This window comes from Chrysemys picta, chromosome 2, assembly GCF_011386835.1.
Source record: "Chrysemys picta bellii isolate R12L10 chromosome 2, ASM1138683v2, whole genome shotgun sequence".
Lineage (NCBI taxonomy): Eukaryota > Metazoa > Chordata > Testudines > Emydidae > Chrysemys > Chrysemys picta.
The window spans coordinates 230,821,312-230,833,611 of record NC_088792.1 but is presented as its reverse complement, the minus strand read 5'-3'; the positions used below and the strand labels follow the sequence as shown (position 1 = coordinate 230,833,611).

General features: G+C 43.0%; 1 protein-coding gene across 5 annotated transcripts in view; it reads left to right on the top strand.

The window, feature by feature from the left end:
• Positions 1–12,300, top strand: part of PPP1R42 (protein phosphatase 1 regulatory subunit 42) — a 67,899-nt gene that overhangs the window by 27,498 nt on the left and 28,101 nt on the right. For 3 of the 5 annotated variants that reach the window (XM_065585709.1, XM_065585708.1, XM_065585707.1), the window contains exon 8: positions 845–5,962. In XM_065585709.1, coding sequence (XP_065441781.1) covers positions 845–1,110 — 266 coding nt within the window. In that variant the 3' untranslated portion in view covers positions 1,111–5,962. Of the gene's footprint in view, positions 1–844; positions 5,963–12,300 lie in introns of those variants that run through there. The other 2 variants (XR_010598895.1, XM_065585710.1) reach the window with 1 other exon arrangement.

Genomic DNA, 12,300 nt, shown 5'->3' with positions numbered 1-12,300 from the left:
GTTTACCCTGACAGGCTGCGTGCAGCCCGCGGGCCACAGGTTGCCCACCACTGATGTAACTAGATATGAGAGTTGGCAAATTAGTTCATATTTAGTATTATCACTTGGTTTATATTCATTATAATAATTTGTCTTTGGTACTGTAAAGACACACAAGAGGATTCTGTCCCTCCCACAGGAAGTTTACAGTCTGAATAGGCAAATAAAATAAGAACACACCTCCCCAAAAAAATATTTAGGTATAAAATTCAAACAAGCCTGAATTAAACTTTGTTTGAGGTTAAAAAAATTAACTTTTTCAATTTTCATTTTTGTGTGCTTCTGCTTTTCTCGATTTCAAGTAGGACTGGAAGCATAAATAAATAATTAAAATGATAAAGGCTATTTTTCACAGCATTTCCAACCCAGCTGGATGCAGGAAGTACTGATATATAAGAAAGCTTGTGAAAGAGACTGTTCTTGCAAGATTTTAAGCCTAGTCATTAAAACTCAGGTGGCTCAAATAGCTTGTAAATAAGCATTTATACATAAATGAACTAATGGAAGTTCTCCAATTGCTTCTTGATAAGCTCTGATATGTAATTTTAGCGACAGGGCTTATTGTGATCTACAATCATGCCATATCAAATTGCTATCTCATGAGATCTCACAAAATAAGGGTCTGATTGTAGGAGATGCTGAATAGTCTCACCTCCCACTAAGACCATGTCTACACTACCATTTAGTTTATTATTTGTACATAACAAAAAATATTAAAACTTGCAAGCCATATAATAACTAGCAAAATGAAGTCATACTTTGTCTTGAAATATTACATTAATACTTAATTCTTTGTATCCTGCAGATGACTTTGGAACAGGCCATCCCATTGTTCCTGTTTATTACAATCCTTCTGGAAAAGGAAAACCAAAATTTGTTATTTTATCTGAGCTACATAGGTCTCCACATAACAGAGAAGAACCTCTGCAAAGACCCCAGGAAGGAAGTAATGTTAATGTTAGCAAAAAATTCAGGTATGTTCCCCTAAAAGATCCTGGGTCCAATTCTGCTATGTACACTTGTATGGCTCTCACTGAAGTAGTTGGAACTAAGGGTACGACTACACTATGAAATTAGGTCGAATTAATAGAAGTTGATTTTTAGGAAGCGATTTCATACAGTCAATTGTGTGTGTCCTCACTAAGCACATTAAGTCAGTGGAGTGCGTCCACAGTACCATGGCTAGCGTCGACTTTCGGAGCGTTGCACTGTGGGTAGCTATCCCACAGTTCCCGCAGTCTCCGCTGCCCATTGGAATTCTGGGTTGAGCTCCCAATGCCTGATGGGGCAAAAACATTGTCGCGGGTGGTTTTGGGTACATGTCGTCAGTCGCCCCTCCCTCCGTGAAAGCAACGGCAGACAATCATTTCGCAACTTTTTTCCGTGTGGGCGCCATACTGCTTTCAGCAGACGGTGCAGTAGGACTGCTAACTGTCGTCATCGAACGACCACTTCTGCTGCCACTCTGCTCTGGCCACAGACTGTGCAATAGGTCAGAAAAACTGGTCTTCCAACCACCGCTTCCGCTGCCACTCTGCTCTCCTGGTGGTCTCACAGGTCCTCTATATGACCGTTGTCATTCGCCGCTTCTGCTGCAACTCTGCTCTCCTGCTCTTGTCTCGCCATACCACGGCAAGCGTGCAGCCCACTCAGCTCACCTAACGGACACCGCTGCTGTTGTGTCCTGGCAGCAGACGGTGCAGTAGTCTGCAAAACTGGTCTTCCAACCACCACTTCCACTGCCACTCTGCTCTCCTGCTCTCCTGCAGACGCCATACCACGGCAAGCATGGAGCTCGCTCAGATCACCGCAGCAGTTACCTCGCACATTATCTTGCAGTATGTGCAGAACCAGAACCTGCAAAAGCAGGCGAGGAGGCGACAGCAGCGCAATAATGAGAGTGATGAGGACATGGACCCAGACTTCTCTCAAAGTATGGGCCCTGGCAATTTGGACATCCTGGTGGCAATGGGGCAGGCTCATGCCATGGAACGCTGATTCTGGGCCCGGGAAACAAGCACAGACTGGTGGGACCGCAAAGTGTTGCAGGTTTGGGATGATTCCCAGTGGCTGCAAAACTTTCGCATGCATAAGGACACTTTCATGGAACTTTGTGACTTGCTTTCCCCTGCCCTAAAGCGCAAGAATACCAAGATGAGTAGCCCTCATAGTTCACAAGCGAGTGGCGATAGCCCCCTGGAAGTTAGCAATGTCAGACAGCTACCGGTCAGTCGGGAATCAATTTGGAGTGGGCAAATCTATGGTAGGGGCTGCTGTGATCCAAATAGCCAACGCAATCACTGAGCTGCTGCTATCAAGGGTAGCAACTCTGGGAAATGTGCAGGTCATAGTGGATGGCTTTGCTGCAATGGGATTCCCTAACTGTGGTGGGGCGATAGACGGATAGGGAGAGGAATAGACTGCATATCCCTATCTTGGGACCGGACCACCTTGGCAACAAGTACATAAACCGAAGGGGGTACTTTTCAGTGGTGCTGCAAGCACTGGTGGATCACAAGGGACGTTTCACCGACATCAACGTGGGATGGCCAGGAAAGGTAGATGACGCTTGCATCTTCAGGAACTCTGGTCTGTCTGAACAGCTGCAGCAGGGGACTTACTTTCCAGACCAGAAAATAACCGTTGGGGATGCTGAAATGCCTATCGTGATCCTTGGGGACCCAGCCTACCCCTTAATGCCATGGCTTATGAAGCCATACACAGGCACCCTGGACAGTAGTCAGGAGCTGTTCAACTATAGGCTGAGCAAGTGCAGAATGGTGGTAGAATGTGCATTTGGATGTTTAAAAGCGTGCTGGCGCAGTTTACTGACTTGCTTAGACCTCAGTGAAACCAATATTCCCATTGTTATTCGTGCTTGCTGTGTGCTCCACAATATCTGTGAGAGTAAGGGGGAGACGTTTATGGCAGGGTGGGAGGTTGAGGCAAATCACCTGGCCGCTGATTACACACAGCCAGACACCAGGGTGGTTAGAAGAACACAGCAGGGCGCACTGCGCATCAGAGAAGCTTTGAAAACCAGTTTCATGACTGGCCAGGCTACGGTGTGAAAGTTCCGTTTGTTTCTCCTTGATGAAAACTCGCCCCCTTGGTTCACTCTACTGCTCTGTAAGCCAACCGTCCTCCCCTCCCCCCTTCGATCACCGCTTGCAGAGGCAAAAAGTCATTGTTTCAAATTCATGCATTCTTTATTAATTTGTCACAAATAGGGGAATAACTGCCAAAGTAGCCCAGGAGAGGTGGGGAAGGAGGGAAGCACCGGGTGGGGTGTGAGAGGAGGAGGGGAGGGAAGGACAAGGCCACACTGCACTTCAAAACTCATTGAATGCCAGCTTTCTGTTGTTTGGGCAGTCATCTGGGATGGAGTGGTTGGGTACCCGGAGTGCCCTACCCCCCCCCCGCCCGCGTTCTTGGGCGTCTGGGTGAGGAGGCTATGGAACTTGGGGAAGAGGGCGGTTGGTTACACAGGGGCTGCAGCTGCAGTCTGTGCTCCTGCTGCCATTCCTGCAGCTCAACCATATGCCGGAGCATATCAGTTTGATTCTCCGGTAACCTCAGCATTGCATCCTGACTCCTCTCCTCTTGCTCCTGCCACCTGTCCTCTCATGCGTCCCTCCTGTCCTCGCATTCATTTTGTGCTTTCCTGGACTCTGACATTGTCTGCCTCCACGCATTTTGCTGAGCTCTCTCAGTGCGGGAGGACTGCATGAGCTCAGAGAACATTCCATCGCGAGTGCGGTTTTTTCGACTTCTTATCTGCGCTAGCCTCTGGGGCGGAGATGATAGGGGGAGTGTTGAAACATTTGCAGCTGTGGGAAGAAAAAAAAAGGGAGAGTAGTATTTAAAAAGGCACATTTTTTAGAGAACAATGGGTAGACTCTTTCACGGTGAACCAAGCTGTTAACATTACATAGCACATGTACTTTCGGGACAAGGTCACATTTTGCCTCTTATTTTGAGGGCCTGCCAGTTTGGTGTGAGAGATCACACACGCAGGGCCGGGCAACAGAATTTGTGCAGGCAGCCATGGTAAGCCACAGTTTTTTGGCTTCTTTAACCTTCATAACATGTGGGAATGGTTTCAAACAGCAGCGCCCTCAATTCCCATACCAAGCACCCGTTGGGTTGACCATTTAAAATGGGTTGGCCATTTAAAAGGAGGGGCTGCGGTTTTCGGGTTAACATGCAGCACAAACCTAACTAAATCCCCCCTCACACCCAATTCTCTGGGATGATCGCTTCACCCCTTCCCCCACCGCGTGGCTAACAGCGGGAATGATTTCTTTTCAGCCACAGGCACGCAGCCCAGCAGGAACAGCCACCTCTGAATCTCCCCTTAATAAAATTCCCCTATTTCAACCAGGTGACCATGAATAATATCACTTTCCTGAGGATAACACAGAGAGATAAAGAACGGATGTTGCTTGACTGCTTTCCAGTAGCTGTGCTGGCCGAGAATGCATACCAAGTCTTCAGGGCAAATTAATCATTAAACACGCTTGCTTTTAAACCATGTATTATATTTACAAAGGTACACTCACCAGAGGTGCCTTCTCCGCCTTCAAGGTCCGGGAGCCCGCCTTGCGAGGGTTGGGAGGGTATTGTCTCCAGAATGATAAACAGTTCCTGGCTGTTGGGGAGAATGGTTTCTCCGCTTGCCTGCTGTGCGCTACTCTCATCCTCCTCCTCATCATTATCTTCCTCGTTCTCAAAATTCTCATCCCTGTTGCGTGAGACTCCCCCCTTGCAGGAGTCCACGAACAGGGGTGGGGTAGTGGTGGGGGCACCCCCTAGAATTGCATGCAGCTCATTATAGAAGCAGCATGTCTGGGGGTCTGACCTGGAGCAGCCGTTTGCCTCTTTGGTTTTTGGTAGGCTTGCCTGAGCTCCTTAAGTTTCACACGGCACTGCTGTGGGTCCCTGTTGTAGCCTGTGTCCATCATGCCTTTGGAGATTTTTTCAAAATATTTTGGCATTTCGTCTTTTGGAATGCAGTTCTGATAGCACAGATTCATCTCCCCATACAGCGATCAGATCCAGTACCTCCCGTTCGGTCCATGCTGGAGCTCTTTTGCTATTCTGGGATTCCCTGGTCACCTCTGCTGATGAGCTCTGCATGGTCACCTGTGCTGATCAGCTTGCCACGCTGGCCAAACAGGAAATGAAATTCAAAAGTTCACGGAGCTTTTCCTGTCTACCTGGCCAGTGCATCTGAGTTGAGAGTACTGTCCAGAGCGGTCACAATGGAGCACTCTGGGATAGCTCCCGGAAGCCAATACCGTCGAATTGCATCCATGCTACCCCAAATTTGACCTGGCGATGTCAATTTCAGCACTAATCCCCTCGTCGGAGAGGAGTACAGAAATCGATTTTAAGAGACCTTTAAGTCGACAAAAATGGCTTCATTGTGTGGACAGGTGTAGGGTTAAATCGATCTAATGCTGCTAAATTCAACCTAAACTCGTAATGTAGACCAGGGCTAAGTGACTTCCACCAGTTCACTGGTATGACTTTCTTTAAAACATCATCAGCAAACATATTTCTTGAATGGTTCTTATTCCCAAACTGGGTCTCTTTTACAGCCTGCTTCTACTATAGGTTTTCCTTTCTAGTGAGAGAATGGTATGGTAGATCTCAAATCAATGAAGGCTACACTCGGAAAGACCTCAAGACTTCTGGAATATGCTGCTCAAACAGTTTCACTTTTGTTTCTACTGCCTGTCCCTCCCTTCTCCCATTTATCTCCAGACTTCTTCTCCTTGTCCAGATCTATTCCACCCCCAACAATCTTCTAGTCATTGAACTTTTTGAAACTTTGCACTTTTAGAGAGAGGTAAGGGATTGACTATGTGTACACAAATTTGCAGAGGGACAATAGGGTTGAGGTCTCACCTGTATATATTATTTATTTATTTATTTATTTATTTATTTAAAATATTTTTGCTGTTAACAAGCATGTTATCTCTGGAGACACAAATCCACAGTTTGAGAACTGCAAAACTAAGCATCTCTGATGGTATCTTCTAGACCAGGGATTCTCAAAGTGGGGGGTCAGGACCCCTCAGGCAGTCGCAAGGTTACTACATGGGAGGTCACGAGCTGTCAGCTTCCACCCAAACCCCACTTTGCCTCCAGCATTTATAATGGTGTTAAATATATTAAAAAGTGTTTTTAATTTATAAAGGGGGTCGCACTCAGAGGCTTGCTATGTGAAAGGGGTCACCAGTACAAAAGTTTTTGAGAATCACTGTTTTAGACTGAGCACTGAGTGTACTGTGTAGATAGAAAGATTAACCTAAATAATCTATACAGAAGCCCCTGGAACCCTATAAGATTGGATCCCTAATCCATGAACTATTGGAACTCATTTATAAAACTTTTCTTAAACATTTCATTTAATATATTGTCTCATACTATAGAATTAGAATTTATAATCCCTATTCCATTATAAGATATCTTTGAGATATAATGTATCTTAATTAAAACTATCTTTAGATAGGTTTTTTCCTCAAAAAGCATTTTATCAAAAAAAAATCTGATTTTTTAAATCATTGATTTTTATCCACCCTGTCCCAGACCCTTTGGTTCTGGTCTGCAGAGGTAGCCAGCTGAACCCCGAGAGTCTGATTGAGTCTTTCCACTACCCCATCAGACGTGGGTATGCTGGGGTTGTACGAGTTTTGTGGAGCCATAGAATTTCAGAAACCCTATTGGAACACTTTGAATTCAAAATTTCTCCCTTGAGCTGTGTATAATTCAGGACCCAAAATCTGGTGAAGAATTCATTCACGAGAACCTCTGCTAGTGTCACAGCATCTTGGTTCTTTATTGGGTAAACTTCAGACCATTTTGTGAAGTAGTACATAGTTATATTGATTGCCAGACTCTGTTTCAGGCAGGGCCCAAGCACATTGACAGCAGTGTGCTCTTTTGGGGCCCCCACAAGATACTGGACCAATCCCATGACAAAACTCTTTGGCCAGAAATGGAAAGAATGTGCTTGCAACAAAACGGAATGGTGTGGCGTCGACTTGCGTTCTGTGGAGGAATGGACGAGGACAAGCCGGACAAAGGTGACAAGATACTGCTGCACAGGGGTTCTCCCTGTCATAGGGGGACTCTTCTCTGCCACACAAACATTACATTTCTTGTATCAGTTTTCTACATCCTGTCTGCATTTCATCCAATAGAAATTTTCTCTTAGCTTGACTGGTTTTTGCAACCTCAAAATGTCCATCAGTTTTAAAATCATGACATATCAGAACCTTCTTTTTCAATGTATCTGGTGCAACCAGCTAGTACCTGTACCCATTGCCCATTGTTTTTTCCCATCTCCTGTACAATATTCCATCTTCAAACTCCGAGCTTTCTTACTGTGACCAGAAAGCTTTTACTATGGTCTGTGGAGATACTACATTCCAGTGTGGCTACCTTTGCCAAATGATTTTCCAATCACACACTATCCTGATGTCCGTATCCTCTCTTTGGGAATCATTTAACTGCTCAGAAGTCCATTCTTGCAATTCTGCATCCACTGTTCCAATTGGTGAACCAGGAACATTTGTACTGCAAATTATAAGAGGAGAGGAGACAGACATCTCTTCCTGAGCACACTCGTTCCCTTGAGCAACAAATTCCTTGTTCTCCTGCTTAGAGCAGAGTTTGCAATTAGCCTCTCAACAAGGCCACCCGGACAAGGGTGTGTATTACCATGCTTGTTCCCAGGTTTGTGTGTAATTCTGAGATCATAACTGACATTTTTCCAACCAGATGGCAAGTTGTCCCTTAGGATTCCTGAATCTAAAGAGTAATTACAGGGATACATGGTCTGTCTTGACCACAGTTTTTCTTCCATACAAATAGTGATGAAAATGTTCTTTAGATTTAAGCACAGTCAGTAGTTCCTTTTGGGTGGTGCTATACATTCTCTCCAGAAAACTTAAACTTTTGCTGTAATAAGCCACCACCCTCTCAAGTCCTTTATGTTCTCTTGTCATTACTGTCCCTCAAATCGTAAGCATTAGCATCTATATCCAATATGAATAGGGGGGTTGAAACATGGATAGGCTGAAACAGGTACAGTCCACTCTGAAAATGTGAAATCACACGCTGCTACTCACTGAAATTGTTTTCCTTTTTCACCCAACTTACGCTATGGTTTTGAAATATTGGCAAATCCACAAATAAGCCTTTTGTAATAGGAGCCCTACAAAACTTTGAACATCTATGAGTGTCTGGACATTTGACCAGCTTTGTACAGTTTCAATTTCCTTTTTGCCAGTGGAAATTCCCTCCTCACTGATTGTGTTCCAAGGAAAATTACCTTTTTTTTTTTTTTTTTTTTTTAAACAACTCCTTTATTTGGATTCACGCTGACAGCCTTAAGCTTATCATAGACTATTTGTAAATGTATCAATTCCTGCTCAAAGATTTTAGTATGCACCAGAGAGGGGCATGCCATGCAGTATGCTCTCCATTACTTTCTTAAATGTGGTTGGTGCATTACACAGGCCAAAAAAACTCACTTTAAATTGCCAGAGACCTTTTTCTTTCTGTGAAAGCACTTTTTTTCCTGTTGTTTGGATCCATTTCCACTTGCCAATACCCACTTTTAAGATCCAGTATGGAAAACCAGATTGAACCTGCTGCAGCATCCAGACTATCATCTGTTTATAGTAAAGTGATTTAATTTAGTTTTGTATAGAAACTAGTGCTGCCATCTTTTTTCTCAACTGGAATTGTGAGTGAGGCCCAAGGACTAGTTGAAAGCTCAATCATTCCTTCCTTATAGATTTCCTTAATGGCCTGTAAAGCCTCTTCCCTCTTTGCAATTTGTAAATGGTCTGGTGGCTGTTTAATCCCATAAATATGAATGCACAGAGGCAGCTCTTGAAGAATGGTAAGGCACCCCTCTTCTTGTAGACCTAAATTGATTTTAAGCCAAAGCTGAGCACAGTTAAATAGCAATCTGTATAGAACTCCACTCCACTGCTGCAGAAGGCACAGGCATCCCAAAGTGACCCAACATTTTTGAGACCATCTAGGATTTTTTCCTGTGACTAAATTGGTTTTTGAATCCAGTAATTCATTCCTTTTAGCCTTCTTATTTAATAATAGAGGACTCTAAAAATGGGGAAACTTTACATTAGGTGAGTTGAATATTAACAGAATGATGACATTTTTCATTGTAAAACAGTCGTTGTTTGACCCATCTAGTTTATCAGATACTTTTCCAAATGAATATTTCAATTTTTGTACAGTTTGGCTTATAAATTATTTTATGATGCTGTGCTGCTTAGAAGAGTTTCCAAACATAACATAATTAAAAAAACATAATATCAAGTAATTCACAATGTCGTCTCTTAAAATGTTTTCATCAAGTAACCTGTCTTTTGAAGCCTTAGACAGTTTAGTATGTGAGGATAAGGAGAGGAGAACAAAGTGGCAATTTTGCTAATTTACAATCTGAAAACAATTGTTCCTTATAAAGACTATCCTTTACATGTTCAGATGGTGGAACACACGTTTTAAAAAGATGAATAAGGCTCCTTTATAGCTTCTCAGCAGCAGTTAGCAATTGAAAATTTTCCATCAGATCCATCGGCTTCTCTCTAAACAGCAGGCTCTTTCCTTAATTAATTAACTTCTAAATTATAAAGTCTTGGTGATATTTCTCAAAAGTGTGAGGAGATTGTTTACCATCAGCCATTCTAACAGAGAAAGAACAATGTGCTGCAGTGGGAATTCTGTAGCTGCAGGCTCCTGCCTCTTGGCTCTCTGCTCTCACAGTTCACTTAATGGCTTTGTTTTTACATCTGTCAATGAACCAGCACGTATATTCACTTGAGTATAAAGCTCAATGAAAGGGCAATACGTTGTTTAAAAACAAAGATTAGTGTTGCCCTAAAACAAGGTAGTAAAGTTAATCAGCCAGGGGTTTTATATATTTTCCAACAGCATAATTTGCTTGTGTTCAACTTTTGCACTATACGTCAAGCATGATGCTGATAGCTTAGCCTCTAACATGAGACATGAATGATACAAGAGACAAAAAATGCTATTTTAACTCATTCCAAATTAGTAGCCCTAAAATATTTTATAGAATGTAGGGCCTAATGACTTTTCTTGTTCACAGAATAGATGTTTTTTCTTGAATTTCTTTAGTCAGTTGATGTTGCAAAGAAAACAATTCTAAGTTAGGCTGGTCCCCCACACTCTGATGGCTCGAGTTACATAGTGACATGGGTATGATACTTAAGGCTGTGAGTCTGTCACAAAATACACAAATTCCTTGACTTTCTGGGACCTCCGTGACTTCTGCAGCGGCAGGTACATCTGGCCTGCAGGGGCTTCCTGAGCAGCTCGGGCAGCCCCTGGGGCTGCTGGGGCAGTCTTGGGCCACTGCGCCTCCCCCCCTCCCAACAGCAGCAGGGGTCTCAGGCTGCTGTGCCTCCCCTCCCCTGCAGCAGCAGGGGCCCAGGCAGTGTGCCACTGCCCCCCCCCCCCCCCCCCCGCAGAGCACCCATGGCACCCCTGGGCTGCTCCCCACCCCACAGAACACCCACAGCACCCCCAGGCCACCCCTGCCCCAGAGCCCCCATGGTATATAGTCAGGCATATATAGTACAAGTCATGGACACGTCAGGGGTTGTGAATTTTTGTTTACTGCCTGTGACCTGTCCGTGACTTCTACTAAAATTACCTGTGACTAAAACATAGCCTCAATGATACTATCATCATTTATTCTGAATTCTTGCTATATCACAGACATGTTAGTATATATACAACTATCTTTGTACCAACACCATTAGCTGACTTTATAAATTATGCAGCTATAAGTGCCTGTGTATCTGAGAACAAGATTAAACCTTGGACTGGATTAGGCTTGTTTTCTGTTGTGTTAATACTAGGGCTCATAAGGAATTTTGTGACTCAACTTTTTTTGTAGGAAAATATTGATTCAACAACTTCAAAACTTTTCACAGGAAAGAGTCAGTTTTATTGAAACCTTTGCCAGGAAAGTTTCTTAGGTACAGGATGGAATTTCAAAATGAGAGACATTCCTCCTCCCCAGAATAGCCAACAGGCCAGTCTTTAGGGTACTCAACTGCTATGTAGTAGACACAGGTTCAAGTCCCTGCTCCTTCTGATTCTGAAACCTCTCTGTCTCTCTGGTTGGAGCTGTTCCACTGTGTGTAAATAATTACGGTAAATATTAATTGGGTGAGCAAGAGAGACTGACTCTATCTATAGTCCAGTACATTAAGGCATTCATCTGGGATTTGGGAGACTCAGGTTCAAGTCCCTGCTCTGACTCAGGCAGAGCGAGTGCCCGAACCACTGGTCTACTGGCCATTGCAGGGCAATGGTGTGTCTTTCTCTCATTTTTCATGAAAACTTTCAAAAGATCTCAATTTTGTTCCAATGTAGAACAAAAACAGATTTCAAAACCTTGCAAATGTTTTCTGTCCAGCCCTGGTTAATACCAAACAAAGTCTAACTGGTGATTGCAGAACACAATAATCTTTTCAAACAAAGAAAATGGAATTAAACAGTTCAGCATTCTCATTTAAACACTAATAAACTGTTTAGGATTATTCTCGTTCTTGTTTATAGATTACCTGGACAAGTTTCAGTCAACTGCTTAGAAAACACACCTTTAAGCAGTGTGATCCTAAAATAATTAAATTCCACTTAAGTACCAGTACTTCCTTTCATCAGTAAAGGCACTCGTGAACTGGCTTCATATTTTTTTATTATTATTTGCCAGTAACTGATAGATCATTGAAAAGTGCAGAAAACAGTCTCTTTTTTTTTCACCTGATAAAGCAGTCTGTCATGGTCTGCTGAGCAAATTAAAACCAAGTGACACATGGGAAAACTTCAGAAATTTTCTTTCTTACTAGGAGATGTTTATTTTTTTTAATCATATGGAATGAAGAGTGGACACAAATATAAATTAATACATTTATTTTTTGCTCTTGTGCATAAAACTACATATGACTACAAAATGCCTCAGAGATTTTTTTCATTGGGGATAAAAGGGTTTAATTATGCAAATTGTAATCTAAATTTCTTAAACAAAATTACTTATTTTCCAAAATACCACTAGTTTACATCATGAAATACAATTCTGTTTTAAAGAACAGATTGCTCTTGAGTTGCAGAAGAAGCAATGGACATCTTCAAATACCTTCACAGTATTTTATGGGGATAAGGTAGAAGTCAGATTCTGCTCTC